Source organism: Anser brachyrhynchus (genome assembly GCF_964034855.1).
Source record: "Anser brachyrhynchus genome assembly, chromosome: Z".
Taxonomy (NCBI): Eukaryota; Metazoa; Chordata; class Aves; order Anseriformes; family Anatidae; genus Anser; species Anser brachyrhynchus.
This window is the reverse complement of record NC_137697.1, coordinates 10,730,213-10,750,115: the sequence shown is the minus strand read 5'-3', so window position 1 is coordinate 10,750,115 and position 19,903 is coordinate 10,730,213. Positions and strand designations below refer to the sequence as shown.

The 19,903-nt window shown below is 39.4% G+C and overlaps 1 protein-coding gene across 3 annotated transcripts in view; it reads left to right on the top strand.

Moving 5' to 3' along the window:
* OXCT1 (3-oxoacid CoA-transferase 1) overlaps positions 1 to 19,903 on the top strand; it is an 89,573-nt gene that overhangs the window by 17,719 nt on the left and 51,951 nt on the right. For all 3 annotated transcript variants that reach the window (XM_080575019.1, XM_080575021.1, XM_080575020.1), the window contains 4 exons: positions 381 to 516; positions 3,113 to 3,262; positions 5,835 to 5,941; positions 9,964 to 10,028. In XM_080575019.1, coding sequence (XP_080431145.1) covers positions 381 to 516; positions 3,113 to 3,262; positions 5,835 to 5,941; positions 9,964 to 10,028 — 458 coding nt within the window. The remainder of the gene's footprint in view (positions 1 to 380; positions 517 to 3,112; positions 3,263 to 5,834; positions 5,942 to 9,963; positions 10,029 to 19,903) is intronic.

Genomic DNA, 19,903 nt, shown 5'->3' with positions numbered 1-19,903 from the left:
GTTGTGCCTTGTCTGACTCTTTATTAGTTAGCGAAGCTTTTTAACGGTGCAAGTATGTAGCATAACAGCACTTGTTAAGCCCATATTTGTAGCTGTGACATACGAAATGTCTTTAAAAATGAAGTTTTTGGTTTCTTCAGTGCCTTTGAAGAGAAGAGGTGTGAGCAATAGACTCCTACATTTCAGTTTTAGCTTCGATGCTTTTTTCCCTATTAAAACTGTAATTTATTATTCTTATTTTTTTAATCTACAATTCCTTACATCAGAAATGGGGGAAGATAACTCTGTCGTATCTAGTTAAGTCGTTACATTTATCAGGTGCTTTGCATACAACAAAACAGTTATAAATGCCCAGTATTGTCTTGTATTTTTCTACACAGTGTTGACAATTTTGGACTTGGTCTTCTGCTTCAGACTAAGCAGATAAAACGCATGGTATCGTCCTATGTTGGAGAGAATGCTGAATTTGAACGCCAGTATTTATCTGGTGAGCTTGAGGTTGAGCTTACACCTCAGGTAAGAAGGCTGGTGGTTTATTTTCATCTAAAATACTGATTGCAATGTTCCTTAAGTGGTCTTTTAAATTGATTTGTATTCTTAATGTTTTCTCTCTGTGCAGAAGTGCAGTAGAGAAAGATGGCAGTTGCCAAGTTGGATCATGGGCTGTAGACTGCAACTGCTCTGTTAAGATCTAAGTGGTCATATTGTGTGAATTTGTGTTATGGCACGGTATGTTACATTAGTTTCAAGTAAATATGAGTACACACATACACACACATATGTATGTGTGTGCGTGTATATATAGTATGTTTTATTGTACAATGTTTGTCCTTGGTAGTTCCTCCTGGGTGATAGAAAAACACACGAACTATGCCTGGCTTACTGCTGTGGCCCATATAAGGGGAAAAAGTCAAAGAATCCCTGGATTACCATACTGATGGTCGCCCTGGTGTGCTTTTTGGGGAAGTTGTTTGTGCAGTGTCTGCCATCTAGTGGGTAAGAAACAAAAGAGGAGACCATTTTTTTCTGAGACAATGTTTAGAATACATTAAATCTTTTGTGCTAGTTTGTTAAATCTCAACTGAGTTAGTCTCTACAGCGTTATGATCCAACATCTACAACTTTTTAGCACTGTCAAGGTACCTGCATAGCTGGAATATAATGAGATCCTAGAATTATGAGTATCGGTATTCCACTGAGAACTAGTTTTATAAAATAGATACTATAACTTTAAAACCTACAGCATGTTATTGGGAGGCATTTCCAAAGGTGATGCCAATGCAAAGCTTTTGGACTTGAAACAGCCATTAACATAAGTCTCTAGGCAAAGCAACAGTATTAAGATTTTATGGAAAAGAGTCCCTTGGGCTCAATCTCTTGGGATTTTGTCAAAGAATCCCAGAGATGAACAGGAACTCTCCTTTTATACCCAGTCATGGAACAGTTCCTCCTGGAAATGATGCTAAGGCACATGGAAAATGAGGAGGTGACTGGCGACAGCCTATGTGGCTTCACTAAGGGCAGATCATGCCCAACAAATCTGGTGGCCTTCTATGATGGGGTTACAACATTGGTGGACAGGGAGTGAGCAATTAACATCACCTACCTGGACTTGTGCAAAGCATTTGACACTGTCCCCCATGATATCCTTGTCTTTAAATTGGAGAGACATGGATTGAACAGATGGACCAATCAGTGGGTAAGGAATTGGCTGGATTGTCACACTCTAAGAGTTGCATTCAACGTGAAGTGGAGATCAGGGATGAGTTGTGTTCCTCAGGGGCTGGTATTTGGGACCAGCGCTATTTAACGTCTTTGTTGGTAATGTGGACAGTGGGTCAATTGCACCCTCAGCAAGTTCGCCGATGACACCAAGCTGTGTGGTGTGGTTGACATGCTGGAGGGGAGGGATGCCATCCAGAGGGACCTGCGCAGGCCTGAGAGGTGGGGCTGTGCAAACCTCATGAGGTTCAACAAGGCCAAGTGCAAGGTCCTGCATCTGGGCCAGGACAATCCCAAGCACCAATACAGGCTGGGTGGAGAATGCATTCAGGGCAGCCCCAGGGCGTGTTGGTTGAAGAAAAGCTTGACATGAGCTGGCAATGTGCGCTTGTAGCCCAGAAAGCCAACCTTATCCTGGGCTGCATCAAAAGCAGCATGAGGTGAGGCAGCTGATTGTGCCCCTCCTCTCTGTTCTCGTGAGACGTCACCTGGAGTCCTGCATTCAGCTCTGGGGCCCCAAGCACAAGAAGGACATCAGCTTGTTAGCACAAGTCCAAAGGAAGGCCACAAGGATGGTCAGAGGGCTGGAGAACCTCTCCTGTGAAGACAGGCTGAGGGAGTTGGGGTTGTTCAGCCTGGAGAAGGCTCTGAGGAGACGTTACAGAGGCCTTCCAGTACCTAAAGGGGTGCCTACATGAAATCTGGGGAGGGACTCTTTGTCAGGGGTTGGAGTGATATGGCTTTAAACTAAAGTGGTATGGCTTTAAACTAAAAAAGGGTAGATTTAGATTAAATGTTAGGAAGAAATTCTTTCCTGTGAGGGAGTTGAGGCACGGATTGCCCAGAACAGCTGTGGATGCCCCAGCCCTGGAGCTATTCAAGGCCAGGCTGGATGGAGCTTTGGGCAACCTGATCTAGTGGAAGGTGTCCCTGCTCATGGGACTCATGGGATTGGACCTAGGTGATCTTTAAATTCTCTTTTAATCCAAACCATTCTGTGATTCTGTTTTTCAGTCAGCTGACATGGAAATAACCAGGCACTTGTTACTTCTCAGATTTCAAAAGTCTCAAATCTCACCTCTCTATCACCTTGCAGTTCATTTTTTCCATCTTCCTACTTCACGCTCAGTAGTTCCATCCAAAAGACCTTGAACTCCTTAGGCATGTGATATGCTTTGTGGACTGCATAGGCAAATTGTTTAGATCTGCATGACAATGATGGGTCTACAGCGTATGTACACTGGTGAACAATAAAGTGAATTAATAACATGCAGGGAAGTACAGGGGTTTGAAATATTTATGTTAAGATAAATGTTATGTTTCCTTTTTGAAAGGTGCCATTCAAATTTTATATGACTTTAGACAGGCTCTTAAATGTGTTTTCCCACAGGGTACGCTCGCTGAACGTATTAGAGCAGGAGGAGCAGGAATCCCAGCGTTTTACACCAGTACTGGCTATGGGACACTGGTGCAGGAAGGGGGCGCACCTATCAAATACAATACAGATGGCACCATTGCTATTGCCAGTCAGCCAAGGGAGGTAAGATGTTGATCTGTTTTCAGGACACCTTCTGCTTTGAATACTGAATTTCGTACAGATGTCCAAGATAAACTGCTGTTTAAGCTGTTTCTGGACAAGTTTAACCTTGGTATGTTGGATAAATAGTATGGCTACAGTTCTGGGTAGAATAATTGTACTCCCTCTGTTCATTCCTGTCCCCTGCAATGTGTTATTAAAGGTCTTGCAGCTTTAGGGTGACTTAGAAACTTATCCAGGTGAAAACCTTTCTTGCTGAGTTACTCTTCACTTGACTCAGTTCTCTGACCATACTCTGAATTAAAACAAAATCTTGTACCAATCCACTGCATCACATGATAGATTGAGAACAAGCTCCTTTTAATAGGGCAGGTGCTCCTTAAGTACTGTGGTGTGGAGTAAGCAGCCCTGCAGCTGTACGTGAAGCTTTAGTATTAGAAGAGACAAGGCATTTTCTCGCTGAACAGGAAAAGCTCTGTTGACACATTCAGGAAACTTTTGCCAGCAGTTGAAATGACGTTTAGTATGAGTATTTAAAATTGCAAGAAATCAGCCTGGCTTCCGAAAGAGAAATGTGGACTTCATATTGAAATTAGTTCTAGAAATTGGAGAAGGGAAGAGATTTCTCAGTGCTGTAAGGGTACTTGAAGACATAGATGGGGCTAATGCTCTAAGTTCCAGTTAAGCTACCACAGGCATTAAACTCTTCCCCTGTTCTCAAGAACATCTCTGGGGGAAAGGTAACTTTTTCCTCCATGGATTTCTTTTATTTTAAGCATTGATATTTTCATTATTGAAACTTTAGTCTTTTTTTTCTTAATTTTCCTACTGAACATTTTGATGTTTTACCATTTGAAGGAATCTCTTGTTTATTATATATACCTTGCAATTTTGATAACAATTTTCTTCTACTTTTAACATTTGTAGAAAAGTCTCTCTTGCTCTCCTCAGTCTTTTGGAGGCTAATAACATCACTAACGAGATTTGATCCAACCCTTTTCAAGTGCAAGTGCCATTTTATAAAAGCTCAGATCTACCCCTACGGGTCTGCAAAAATAACTTTTGATATGTCTTTGTTGTATTTCCTCCCCTCTCACAGATTTTGAATTATGTACTAGTAGTGTTGTGTATACTCTATACTCTAACCTTCTGCCTTGTTTCATGCTGTTTCATGTTTCTCTACAGGATTTATATATGAGTAGGTAGTGACTAGCAGTCAGAAATATTCAATTCATTTTTTCTGAGACAGTGTTTTCTTTTTTTTTTTATATATATATATATATATATGTCTTTTGCTTTCCTTTCTGCAATTATTCTGGTGATATACCATACTTAATAATGGTCATGCATAACAAAGAGATTAGTGGTTGATTTTTCTGGGTATATCCATATTGTTTGGAATTGAATATGAATCTACATAGATTTGGGGAGTTCTCATACAAAGCAAGATGGGGAAGAACAGGTTCTTGAGGAAGCCGCACTGTGGCTGTGGGGATCTTGGATATTTTCAGGTTCCTTGACAGAGAGCACGGAGAGGGCAGAGACCTAGTCCAACTAACTTCTCTTTGGTGGATTTAACTGACTTCATAAAAGCACAAAAATGGCCTGATGTTTCTTAAAATTAATTTAATAACGTAAAGAGGAATTCCTTTTGTCTTCCTCATTGCTGTCTGTTTTTGTTCGTTTGTTTGTTTGATTTCTGTTCCTGTGAACATCGTAACGTTTTGCATGCATAATTTTGAAATAATGTGATTTACTATTTTAAAGATCCAACAAAGTCCTGAACTTTCTACTTTGTACATCAGTAATCTGGTGGATACGAAAAAATATATCCTGAGTTTGCGCATATTGAATATTCTATTCAGGTTCTATTCTGCCTCTGCCCTATAAAGTGGTTCAATAGTGAGCTTCACTTGTGACTGCAAAGAAAATGGAACCATGTATGAGAGAACCTAGTGAAAAGTTTTCCAGAATACTTTTTTAGACTTACTTTTCTGCATGGAATGTAACTCACATTTCAGTTTGCTTCCCAAACCCAATTGTGTTATGAGTGAGCTTGTCAGTGAATCAGAAGAATTTTTACCTTGGTTAGAAGAAATTGTGAATTTATTCTTGAAAAGTGCATTTCATTTTTATGGAGCTGCTAAAATAGTATCTGTTTGTCAGTTAGTATTCTGGCTTCATGAACACTATCGTTACAAATATTAATCATAAAGGGAGACAAAGCAAAATTCAGCCTGTCAGATGGTCTGAATTGAGTGCTTTGTATCAAATTGTCTTTATTTAGATTTGGATTTTCTGCAAAAGCATGTCCAATACCAGTAGATGGAGCAGCAGGAATATGTATCTTGTTCTGTTCTGTGTATGTTTCACTAAACACACACTGGGGTAAACCTGGGATTTGTTACAAGCTCTGTGGCTACACACATGAGCTACAGTTTTTCAGATAGAATTGTACATGGTGCAAAAAGAAGACCAAATAAATAGTCTGTAAAATTAACCTTGTAAAATAAATATTACGTAAGATGATTGTTTGAAGAAACCTATATCTCAATAATGTACTCTTCCTCTGTAGGTGCGAGAGTTTGATGGTCGTCACTTTATCCTCGAGAAATCAATTACAGGAGACTTTGCTCTTGTGAAGGCATGGAAGGCTGATCGTGCAGGAAACATCATTTTCAGGTATGACTTGTTTATCAGTTGGAAAAGATTTTTTAATGATTTAGATAATGAAAGAGAAGGAGAATCCTGTCTCGTGTGTGATGATAAAATAAAGTTTTACTGATTTCATTTTAATTCATATTGACTTTCCCTAATGTCAAATTACACTTATCAAAAATTAAAAAAAAACAACACTGCTTTTTCTAAAGTCTTCTGAGAATCCAAATACAGCCGTTCAATAAAACATTGGTAGTTAAAAATGATGTATAGGAGATCAAAGTCATAGTGTTGTCTGTGGAGAAAGGTAGTAACATTGTTCCTGTCAGTTTTCGTGTTAGTTTTGGTCCTTTTTCTTGTGTGACTGAAGGCTGATCCAAGTATCATATATGCCAGAATAGAAGGGAGTTGAGTCAGTTTCCTGACCAGTCAATGATGGGAAAGCTTGATTTTGTCCCCACAAAAGTGTGTTTAAAGTCTGTTTGATCTCAGTGGTGTAGGGAGAGGCATCTCATGAATTTAAACATCTTTTATTGTGAAAAGCTTGGGCATTGCACTAGTGATAACATTTATTTGGGTTGTTATATTTTTCCTCTGGTTTGTCCTGAACTGAAGCAGGAGAGGTTTGCTTATGTTTAATGTCTGGTTTTTATTTGTTTGTTTTATGGCTATCAGATGAAAAGGTAAGCGTTATAACAATCAGTTGCAGTTTACTTTGTGAAGGGTCTGAACGATGTAGTCTGATTGTATATATTGAGAAGAACAATGAGTTGAAGAAGCAACTGAAAAATATGGGGATAAAAATGGGGAAAAAGTACAGCTGCTTTATAGGTGGCTCCATCAACAGGATATAAAGGAAACTATATTTTTGACATTGTGACATGTTCTGTATGTTTGTTCACTATCATTGTGACACTCCCATACTTACTTCCATTATGCAAATTCTGTTTTTATTTTCCAGTGTATGCCTAGATAGATGTAGACTCTGTGTTTACTTGCATCTGCCACTGCTTTCACAACAGTGTGCCACTATTTATAGCTGATTTCCTATGACTCTGATACCTGCTGAGCCAATAGGAGTGGAGTGACTGCCAAACTGTTAGTCATGCTCAAGCTAAGAGCTTCTTTTAAATATAAAGGATGTACTTCAGGTAGACGTGTTAGAACCACGCAGGCCAGTTTGGATTTTTTGTCTGTTCTCCTGCATGAAACTATACTGTTTTCTTGGGATCCTGAATGGCACTAATACCTTTAGGAAACAGCTTTTAAAACAGGGTTTTCTTCATGTGACTTCAGGTTCCCTAGTGCATTTGTTCCATACAATATGCTGTCATTACTTTTGTTCCAGGCATCTTTATGGTGAGCAGACAGTTCTGCATCACAACTCTTTCATTCTTCAATACGATACACCATTACCAAGACAAATAATCCCAAACTCCCTCAAACATAATAAAATAACCTCACCTTGTCCCTGTGCTAGCTGTAAGGATGTATATATGAGCATTTCACTGTGTTAGTCTGATGCAGGTACTGGTTTTGCTTAGCTGGAGCATGGATCTTAAAGCTTCCGTGGGGCTTTGTTAGCAACAGCAGGCAGCTCCACTGCTTCCGTGAATATTCCACCTGATTTGGCTGCGCTTCCTTTTCATCTGGTAGTATTCAGCTTTGGAATTGCCTAGCCCAGTATACTCTCACTTTACAGTCCGAGATGTGGTTTGGTGCCCATAAAAGTACACTCCTGACAAAAGAACAGGGCAGTGAAGAGGATGCCCTGAGTTAGGCCCCCTGCTGTCACAGACAGCTATGTCAGGTCATCTCTTCACACATCAAGTGGTTCTGTAATACATAAATTCATCAAACAGCCGAGGTGTTCCTTCAGCTCGGCTGCATTAGATGGATTTACTTGGTTTTTCTAGTTCTCTGTGAATTAGTTTGCCGTCTTTTGCCTGTGGGGGAAAAGTCATTGCCACATGTTTGGATCAGTTTATGAATCTGTCACTGGAACAAAGGAATCCATATGCTTGCAGAGTCTAGATACCTAGAAATCTATTGCAAAATGAGAAGGTAGCCTTTGCTAGATAGTTTTTGTTTTTCAAACTCCAAAAACCAGAATGCTATTCTGTGTTGGAAAGTAAGAATAGTATTCCTGAATTTTCTTCTTCTGGATTGAGGTACCCTTTAGAAAATACCTTTCGTCTCATAAACTACTACTGAAACAATTTTATTAACCAAAAAACACTTTCAGCTTTTGTAAATAGAGTCAGAATCAAGCCTATTAACTCTTCTTCATTTGACACTGAAATGTTTCTTCTAGTACCTTCCCCTCAAGTGGCAATAATTTTATATTGGTTTCTTTTACTGGCAGACCAACCAGTACAATCTTGAAAAGGTCTTTGGCAAAAAAAATAGTCACTTGGGATGAAATACTGAATTCTTTGTTTCCACATCTGCTTATCCCATCTGTATTCATTCCCCTGCTATTTTAATTCAGCTTTTTCTCCTCATTTTGTGCTCTACCTGGTTTAAGGGTATATTTCTCTGAATGACTTCTTCTAGTACTACATTCAAACATTAAGAAAAAGATATAAATTCCAAGGCTTTTTATTTTTTTGTAGAATCATAGAATCATTTAGGTTGGAAAACACCTCCAAAATCAAGTTCAGCTGTTAACCCAGCACTGCCAAGTCTACCAATAAACTGTGGCCCTAAGCACCACGTCTACATGACTTTTAAATACGTCGAGGGATAATGACTCAAGCCCTTCCCTGGGCAACCTGTTCCAGTGCCTCACAACCTTTTCAGTGAAGACATTTTTCCTAATATACAAACTAAACCTTAATATTGCATTTGTGTTCATGCAGCCACAAATTGTGCCTTCTGCAGCCTCTGTTACAAGCTTCACAGCTGCCACGTATTGACAATAAGACAGGATTGCTCAAGATACGTGTTTTGGGATATAGTTTGCATTCTGTAGGTCTCTGCATTAGGAAACGGTCCTAAATGCATGGCAGATGAGGATTTGCACGTTTCCATTTTCTTCCTTCCCCAAAGCCACGAGGTGGCAGCAGCATGCCAAAGTTCATTAGGGTTATAGCGCTTGGTATGGTCATTAGACGAGAGCATGCAAAAAAGAGGAAAAGACATTGGGAAACAAGGATAGTCTGGAAGAAATATTTGTGTGGAAAGGGGGGGAAAAAAGGTCTTGACTTATTTGGAACCCTATTTTCATGCATTTTAAAGAAAAGAAAAAAACAAAACAAAACAGAATTCTACCTTTAAAATCAGTGGTACCCCACCAAAATATATATATTTTTTCTTAAATGTTATACCTCACAGTTTTGTTTGTTTTCTGGAAAATACAGAAGAACTGACATGGGTCACTTGTTTCTCCTTGTGCCCGGTATGATCCAGGTGCAGTTGTACATACCATGTCTTACCTTACTTCCTAGAAGTTCTTTTTCCTTGTAACAGAAATACTGTGTGGGAATACTTAGGATGAATGCCAGAGTCTTGAGTGAGTGCCAAAACTGGCACAGCTTTTTTAATCAAGAGAATTGGATTAAATTTACTACTGTGCAAAGTGCTAGCCCAAGTCCATATAGCTGCCTAGTCTAAATTATGAAGGCATATGTGGGATCTGGGAGGTTGTTAGGCCCTGTGCTCACTCCCCTATGGAGATGAAATTCATTCTTTGTGCGGTGAAGTAATGGGAAGGTACCTTGTACACAGCCCAGCTTGCTGCTTTTCTTGAATCTGATAAATGAATGTATCAGTAGCATACCCAATTTCAATTAGACAATGTGCTGATTAAAAGTCAAAAGAAATATAATAAATACTTTCTGATGTAGGAAAATATGATTTAATTTCATATGCATCTTACACAATTCCACAGTACTTTTTCTTCCTTCTTGTTTTTATTAGTCTTCTAGCTATTTGGCAGAAAGATTTGTGATGTTCGTGTTACAGAGATACTTGATGTAACTTAGTTCTGAAATGTCTTTCCTTCTACAACTTTTAATATTTACTCATTTTCTGTTCTTTTGCAGGAAAACTGCAAGAAATTTCAACCAGCCAATGTGCAAAGCTGCCAAGACAACCGTGGTGGAGGTAGGTAGTTGAAAAGTAGTAAGCTGTATACAACCATACGCAACAGACCCCTCTGTTTCTCATGCCATTCTGGGGACAGAGTTGTTTTTCTTGACTCACTTGGTGAATTTTGTATAAGGGATGGTGGTCTAATCTGTATTCTTTGACTAGCTATTCCTAACACTGCGTTCAGTTGTAGTGATTAGTTTACCATGGTTCTTCAGTTTATCACTTTTCATCTGATTATGACCAGGACTTCATTTTTTGTGATCAGCCTTTGAAAGGTTTTGCATTTGTTAAATAAGAAAATATATGGATGAAAGAAGAAACAATACGCTTAGGCTGCATGTGAGAAGATTCATGTAAGACCTTATGCAAAACTTCCTGATAATGAGGATAAACGTGTAACAACATAGATTGAGCAAATCATGGATCTATCACAGTTGAGGTCTCTAAAAATAAGTTGTATAAATAACAGGCAAGAATTAGATACAAACATTTGATAATGCCTTGAGAAAGACGATTGGCTAGGTGATCTAGAAGCTTCTTCCAATCTTTTTGTCCTTTTGCCTTGTTGTGTAAAACTATAATGTTTGAAAACATCGAGGAGGCTATACTGGAAATATATTGGTGACTGGAGAGTTGCTAGGGCATAGTAGTATCTGAAAGATAGACTGTTGGCTTTTTCTCACTCCCTGGTAGTGTTTTTTTTAATATGCCTAAAAAAGCTAAATATGATTCAAGTAAGATCAAAAGAAACTCTTCTAGACCACTTTCAGTAAATTCAAAACGGAAGATTGCCTTGGTCTCTTCTGGGTTCATCTGCTTTTGTTTGTGTTTTTTTTTTTGTAAAAACATCTGTAAAATGTTATATAAACATCTCTAGATAATACATTTGGGAAGTTATTTCTTTCTGTTGTACAGAGCTATAGCAAAATATACCATAGAATTTGCTAAATGACTTTTAGTGACAGTTTGGCAGCAGTACATGAATTTTCACAATTGGTTTCCAAGAAAGGCTTAAAATATTTTTCCATTTAAAAATGAAGTAAAGAATCCTTCATCATTCCCTTTCATTCTAGTCGTTCACCCTTCATACTTTGTTCACAGTCTGGTGCTTAGAGAATTTGAGTAGATCAAAGCCTTCCACCTACATTCCATCTCATTCTCTCTGCTCTTCTATCCACATGTGATAGGGTAGAATTTTCTTGTCAAGGAGCAGCAATTATGTGACATCCTTCTTGCTATAATTCCACTTAATCTTTGGAATATCTGCCTTTAACTTTGTCCACCTTGAGTCTTGTTGCAATTTCTATACCATTTAAAAACTGCTTTTTGCCAGATAGCACATTAATGTTACTTTACAACTCTAGCTATTTATTAACTAATTAATGGGTGAAAAGCAGAGATTTAGGACAAATAGATATTTCAAGCCAAATGCAATGCCTTGGGTTAACTTTTAAGTATTTCTTCCAAAGTAGAATTCAGGATGCTGTGTTAGGATTTAAGAGTTCAAACCCAGGGAACCAGAAAGAACTATCTCAATATGGCATCTAGTACATCCTCAGTACTGAGGATTGTCAGCCTGCAGCTGCCTAGAGCTAATTGCTAAGTAACTGAGGCGACTGCAAAGACTTTCATAAGGCTCCTTAGTTTTGTTGTTCAAGGCTGAAAGGTAAAATTCTCAATCCCACTTACAGTGAGAAAGAAAAAAATTTTGGTAATCCAGTAATTCGGATACTTCCTTGGCAGCAGAGATTTCTGAGTTCTGATACCTGCTCCTAGCTCTGTTTGTTTTTCACTCACAGACCATTTAACTTAATTTAAGCAGACAGTCCTACGAGTACAGATTTGAAGCCATCCCTGCTCCTTTCTGTCACCACTAGCTACAGGTCAGACTTGTCTGCAGAGTCATGCAGTGATTACTTGGGATTTGTGGGATTATAGCTTCTGTCTGGCACTTGTATCCTGAGTTTGAACTTGTAACCTTGTACCTGTTATGCAACCGGACTTAGGCTGGCAACATCTGCTTGTCTAGAAGTACCAAGCTGAGGCAGGTAACTAGCAGAAAGTAGATGCACCCCCCACACACACCCCTGCCCCATGTTACTAGTTTTTAAGCTAGAAACTAGTTTTTACAGCATTCATTAAAATTTGATGCTGTAAATACAGAGACAAAGGGATTTGCTATTTCTGGTAGATACTCTGGTGAGTTACTTTTTTCTCTTCTCTGCTTTCTTGGATACATCTAGCTTTACCCAGTCCTTTAGAAGCAATCTTTTTTAGAAATAGAACTTCATTTGCTAAATATTGAGTTATAAGCAAAGGTACTAGGCTATTGAATTATGTTTGTAATAAGTTCAGTAAGCATGTTGAATCAGTGTAACTTGAATTTTGGAAGGTAGGTTTCATCAGAAATTTATCCTGCCTTGTTTTGAGTAAAGCAAGAGGTAGAAAGCCCATCCTTGTTTTTGTGCCTGTTCCAGTGGCTAATCACTCTCACTGGTATAAATACGTCTTCTTACTGTAATTAGTCTGGCTTTAGGTTCTTTCCAATGCTTTTGCTCTCTTTTGCTAGATTAGAAACCTTTGTGAAGCTGGCATTTCCTTCCCACGGAGTGGCTTCTCAGTGCTGCTGATATGATAAGCAGATTGAAGTCTTAATGATTCTAACTGTAAAACATTGTCAGCTCTCCTATACATTTTATCTCCATCTCCTTCTGCCTCTGTTGCTTTTCTGAAAATCTACAGATGTGACCAACACGAGTGTCTTCACATTACAATACTGATACCACTACTGTCACCTGCAAAAGTGGAGTTACTCTTCTGTCCAGTCCTGGTGCACTCATTGTTTGCACACCCATATTTCTTGCTGATCATTTTACAGGGGTTTCCTTTAGAGTTAGTTGCCTACACCTTGTCAATCCTTTTCTGGCATACTTCAGGAAAGGTGTAATCAATGATTTCCAGCATGCATTCTGGAAGTATGGTGGCTATTCCTTGCCCAAAGTTGTCTAACTTTGTGTTAGAAATACGTTAAGTTTGAAAACACTCAGTTTATCAGCTGTCTGGTACTGCTGCTTCATTCATATTTCTTATTGCACCAGTCTTTCCCCAGATTTATTTTAGTTTCTGAACACTGATAAAAATATGGAATGACACTGGACCTAGTGAGATCCTTATCAAGGGAAATAAAAAATACTGGAAATTCAATCTCAAGGTGTCTGTGAACTTGGTGAAACTAGGGAGTACACTGGGAATCAGTTGGATTAGTTATTTACCGTCATAAGATATGCTGTGGAGCTGTGAAGCTCCACATGCATGCCTGACATGCATATACAGTTGAAAACACATTTTTCTTTAATGTATTAAACATTCTCTATTTCGAGTCAGTGTGGCATTTTATGCTGTCTTTGCTGAAGTATGGAGAGACTTAATTTTTGTAAGAGTTCAGAGGTGAGAGAACTTGGCAGCGTTTGTGGATAAGAAGAATAAAAGCAGAGCCACACACATGCAAAAACCAACACTCACAAATCCACAAACTGATAGCTATTGCTTGCTTAAAATTTGTTTTCTTAAAAAAGGCTGTCTGTGCATAGAGCGGCTTGTGAGGAGGAGGAAAAAGTAAGTCTGTAATGTTACCACTTAGTCGGTGGCTCACAGTTGAAAGGATACTGATTTTAAAATTCCCGTAGAAGAAACTTCAGGTTGAAGTATCTGACCCTAAGCCTTCTTTATATTGACCAGTTAAACGTTCAGAAGTAGCTGTTCTGAACCAAATGCAGTAGCCTTTCTGGGATTGGAAATATATCGGTTGTAAACTTCTAATGAAATGCAAGAGGTGTTTACTGAACTACACAAGTATTTTGAACTATTACATGCATTTCTTTGTCTTTCGAAGTGAGAGGAAATAGAACCTGATAAGATGCTTGATAGTAAGGATGATTCGTGAAACATAGATAACCATCTGGACAGATCCAACTGTGCTTACTAGTGGATTTTCTACTTTCAGTTAAAAATGACCAATATTAAGGGTCAAAAAGAAGTTTGAACTGAATTGTGTGATTTCTGTTTTTTGATAGGTAATTGTTGCAGAGAAAAATGTTAAATAATTCAGTATCAAAAACTTTAGTTAGTTTGTCTTTATCTGTATGTGAAAGCAAAATGACACAGGAATTTGATTGTTTTTTATTTCTCTACAGTGCTGAGTTCCAGAATGGTTCTTTTTTGTTACATCTACTTGTCACTTCATCTTGCGTAACTCTCAGAAATCCATCATGCAGTTAGAGCTCTGGCTTTGTTTGGACCTGAGCCCTCCAGTGCCTTTCAGTTGATTTTCGGATATATGAACACTTTCTTGCTCCCATGGGGAAGGCGTTCCTACAGCAAGGGTAGGACAGTTGGGAAATCAGCCAGTCTAAAAGGATTTCACTGGCTGTAAAGTAGTCACAATTTACAGACAAGTCATGGGGCCTTGTAAAGGTGCAGAGGAAGAGCTTGTCACGTGGAGAAACATGAGGGCTTGTGTGGTCTTACATCTGCAGTAATGTTTTCCAGACATTCTCTGTTTCATGAAGAACTTGTCTGCTGAGTTCATCATCTGGCACTGCTGTCAGGCTTGCCAATAGATTAGTTGAGATGTGTGATGGGAAATGGAACATATAGCATCTTGGAGTTACAGTGTTACCTCTTGGATGTGTGGCCCAGACTGCTAGGGCAAGGGCTGTGTTGTTAGGCTGCCCCCTAAGATATGCATCTTCCTGCAGAAGCTCTTGAGAGCAGAGCCCCACCAGGAGGGACAGCTCTGGTGATGATTTTGCCAGGGTCAAGCATCATGACAGTACTGAGAGGTGAAGGGTGATTTAAGCATAGGCTAAATTGTCTGTGCCCTGGACAACTGCATGGACATTTGTAACAGCCCCAACACCACTAAGCTGCTGTCTGTTCCCTGCCAGTGTTATTCTCTGCTGTGAGACCTCCTGAATGCTTGTTCCTGACAAAGTGGTTTTAGATCTCAGCCACTGCCACGATATAAGTGTTTGAGAATGGTAATAGTCAATGTGTTCAGAAATATTTATTGACTGGCTGTTTGAATATCCAGTTTGAATAATTTTCTTGTTCAGACTGCAAGAGGATGGCTAAATATATTTCCCTGTGTAAACAGCATTTCCACCTCAAATAATATCACAGGAGGAAAAAAGAGAGTGTACTTTCTCATAAAAATACATTAAATAAAAATCATTAAACCCTGCATTTTATCTCTGGTTGCCTGGTAACAACACAGCCACGTCAGTGAGCGTCATTATCTCAGGTACAATGAACTGTGCTACACTGAGGGACAGAAGCAGACTGAAATAAGCCATTTGTACGCTGTTATCTGTGCTAAATCATGGCATTGTGTTTTATTGAGGAAACTGAAAAAATAACTTTTTTTTTAATGTCTACTCTACCAAATGTTTTAACACTAGGAAAACTTTCCTCAGATGCATAGCTCCATTCTGAGGAATTCTTCAAGGTTTTTACACAGTGACAGTTTATTGCAAAATACCTATAAGTACTGTTTTAAGGGGGAAAAAGAATCTTTAAAAAAAATCTTAAAATCTTTTTACTTGCCTGGATGCCCCAGCCATGGAACTCAAAACCAAATCTTGGTACAGGAAGCAATTCTCAGTTTGGGATGGGCACTGGCTTTGCATTAAGACATCTTTCTGAAAGACTTCAGTTTCGGGTTTGAGGTCCAGAAGGGCACACAACCAAGGCGTACCCCCTCCTTCTGAGCAAGTGCTGCAACACTGGTTTGTGTTTGATAGCCATTTTTGATAGCATTATCTAGGTACTCAGGGATGACCGTGTGTGTGCTCAGTGGACAATTGCTGAAAGCATCCCAGGGGACTGCAGGATAGGAATATTTCATTTGGCATAGGGTGGGTACTGAACTGCTTAGTCCTATGATATCTGCAGCTTTTGGCAGAAATTACAACAGAATGTTAGTTTCCATAATATATACACTTACATATGGAAGTCTGTATCTGAAACATCTAGGGGTTAGTCAGGGACTTTGACTGCATGACTGGATTTATATCCCTAGGTTTTGACTAAATCCTGAATCAGAGATATTTGTAGATCTGGATTTAGATAAATATGAACGCAGTTATAGACTACAGACATTGCAGTATCATTTCTCAAAGGTAACTGAGATGAAAAATATGAGTGAACAAAAAAAGATTTGAGTGGGATAGTAACTATAAAATGCAGGCTCAAGTTCCTTAGAAAGCATAGAATGGAAAATGGCAAAGTATCAGGAATGGCTTTTAGGAAGCCAGACTTTGTGAGCTCATAGATTTGGTAAGTGAAAGCTTCTGAGAGGTCTATTTAAAAAGAAATGAAATTAAGGAAGGACTGTTAAGGGCATGAGAAGAAACTTTTCTAGGATGGAGAAAGCTTTGGGAGAACAATAGAGTATCACCTTGATCACAATCATCACTATCTCAAATGCAGAAAAGGAAAATGACAGAAAGTGAAAACAAGGTCAGATAAGTGAGGCTGAGCATTACAAAAATGCAACCAAACAAAAAGTCTTATGCACTTAGAAGCAAACTCAGAAAGCTCCAGCCCAGTGCAAAATAAAGAAGACTTTTAAATGGCAAGACATCTTTAGGAGTACATACATGGTGAGCTGGAAGGCGAGAGATGTTCATATTTCACTTCTCGATGAAGACAGTAAAATTGTCAATGCAAAGTATTGTATTGGGTTTATGTGGCAAGGATTTGATAGACCCCAGCAGGGGACTGCGGTGGTGGCCTGTGTGAGCCAGCAGCTGCCCCATGTCAGATCAGAGCCAGCTCCAAAAGGGACCTGCTGCTGCCCAGAGCCGAGCTGATGAGTAACACTGGTTGGGCCTCTGAGAGAGTGGACTGAAGAAAGGGCGGAAAAAAAAGAAACTGCTGCACAACAACAGCTGGGAGAGAGGGGGGGTGAGAGCCAACCGTCCGGCCCCCCAGGGTGAGTGCAGCAGGAGGGCAGGAGGTGCTCCAGGCAGGCAGCAGCAGTTCCCCTGCGGGCTGTGGAGAGGCCCCTGGTGCAGCAGGCTGTCCCCCTGCAGCCCACGGGTCCCACACGGAGCAGATCTCCACGCTGCAGCCCGTGGAGGAGCCCCCGCAGGAGCAGGTGGATGTGGCCTGGAGGAGGCTGCGGCCCATGGAGAGCCCCCGCAGGAGCAGGCCCCGGGCCGGAGCTGCAGCCCGTGGAGAGGAGCCCACGCAGGAGCAGGGGGTCTGGGGGGAGCTGCCGCCCGTGGGGGACCCGTGCTGGAGCAGTTTGCTCCTGGGGGATGGACCCCGTGGTACGGAGCCGTGTGGGAGCAGTGCTTGAAGAGCTGCTGCCTGTGGGCAGCCCCCCAGGCTCAGTTCGGGAAGGACGGCATCCCGTGGGAGGGACCCCACATGGAGCAGGGGCAGGGAGGGACCGTGAAGGAGCGGCAGAGACGAAGTGTCAGGGACTGACCACAGCCCCCATTGCCCATTCGTCTGTGCCACTCGGGGGGGGGATGAGGTGGAAGAGGGTGGATGGGAGGGAAGGTGATTTTAGTTTGCTTTTAGCTCTTACTGCTCTAGCTTGTTAGTAATGGGCAATAAATTATATTAGTCTCCCTATGCTGTGTTTGTTTTGCCCATGACAGTAATTGGTGAGTGTTCTACCTGTCCTTATCTCAACCCTTGAGCCATTTTCCATTGTATTTTCTCTCCCTTCTTCATTTGAGGAAGGGGAATGAAACAACCATGTGGTGGTGGAGTTTAGTTGGCCGTCAATGAGAAACCACCACATACACCATGAAATCTGAAGGGCTTAATGCTTTTTCTGCCTTGTTCTTCAGTAATGTTAAAAAGCAGTTTCACTGTTGTGGTGCCATTTACAGAAGGTTAAAGAACAAGTCTGAGAAGGACTGGAGACTACTTTTTTTGAAAAGCAACTCATGGAAGCTGTTGCACACCATTGACTACCACAGTAATTTTAGTTTGCCAAAAGGAAGGCCACTGCCAGATTTTAATGTTCTTTTGTTGTTTTTATTGATTTGATTCTTTGATTCTTTCCTTTTGTCTGTGCATGTGTTAGTTGAGAGAGAGCAGGACAGCAGAACATTTTTACAGCTGTTGTGCAGACCATATTGAAATGTTCTGAGAAGCATTAGAATAGACTGGGCTAGAAGATATTTCAAAAGGTAGCTCTTTTTGCATGCTTCTGATTTTCAGGGGAGGAAAATTCTTTTAGAGTTAGTTTAGCTGTGGGGTTTTTCTACTGGTGATTTTATTTATTTTTTTAATCTATAACTTTAAATTATTTGGGTTCAGATTTGACACTTTATTGCTGGAGTAGTGAATGCTAAGTTGTTAAAATTCATAGCAGATCAAATTGTTCAGACACTTTTACCTACGTGTAATATGGTGCTGAAAGAGTTGAATTTGTTATTCTTTTATCTGTCTCTCTCTCTCTCTCTGTCTCTCTCTCTTCTTTTTCTTCTAAAATTGATACTTTCTGGAATGAATATCATGAGCATTCTCCACATTCAGCTTAAGAAGTTCAATGTAGATGTGTTGAATATCCTTTTATCCTTGTCATGTATGTTAAGAACAAATATGACATTCAAAAAGAACAGTCTAATGCAACTCTGTGGTTGATCAGTAGATACTGCAGATTGCCAGGAGTCATTGTGCTGCGAAAGCCTCTGTTGGCTCCTAAAGCAAAGTTCAAGGTGGTTTGTTTGTTTGTTTTTCTCATAACAATTTTTAGAAAATCCATTATGCTCTGCCTTAAAACTGTGCATTTTGAAGTACGTTTATTTTATCATACTCGTGTTCTGTTAAGAGAACTTGAATAGGATTTTAAAATATTATAGAATGAATTTTTCATTGTATGTATTAATATATACAATCAATTAATGGTAGTTCTTAAGCCCTGCTTTGTGCTTAAGATACATTAATCAGTGAATGATTTCTGTATTTACATTTTAAATCACCTTTTACATAATTATATCACTGAGAAGATGATGCAGAGAGAGTCTTAGGGATGATTCAAAGACTTGATGTGCATGTATATTTCTATTTAAGTCTTAAAGTTAAAATTTGTTTCCTATGCTATTAATAACTTTTTGTCACTTCTGATGGAGATTCTTAGTATACAAAGTAAGGAAGATTTGAAGTTCAAACTAATAATACAAAAACTTAGTTCACAGTGTGAGTAACACCTACTGGCATGAAACAGCATTTTATTAGGTGGCCAAAATATTGAGATTTGAAAATGCTGCATCCTTGTAACTCTAATGAGAATTTTGGAGTCGTCGCTTGAATCAGTAGCTCAGATTTTATCTTCTCTTGCAGCATCCTTCCCTGAAAATGCTTTAAAATATTATTAAGTGAAGAAAATGATGATTTAAAGAGAAGTAAAGGATTGAGATATCAAGACTGTCTTGACTTCATAGCATACTGATTTTTCTTTTCAGATGTGAGTATTTATTGCTGTTCCAGCAAGCTGTAAAAGATAGTAAAACGATGAATGCAGGCCACAAAGTAGTTCTTTATTACCATCTCCCAAAGAGGCTAAATTTCCTGGTGTTCATTTGAAAGCAGACTACTCTTCCATTTTTTCCCAAACTGTGTTAAATTGCTTTATAAAAGACTTGCACTCATGAAGTCCACTGTGTGGAAATTCAGTCCTTTGAATGAGATGGTCTTTGCCACTTGTGATTAAGCCAGAGAAAGTGACAGCTAAACTATTTCTAAGTCATGTTTGATATTTCTTTTTTTAAAAATAATTGAAAAAAATAGGGACTTTTTTGTTGTTTGTTTTTCTGAATACCTTTGGAATGAGTCAGAGGTATTACATTTTTTTTTCTTCTTGTTGAA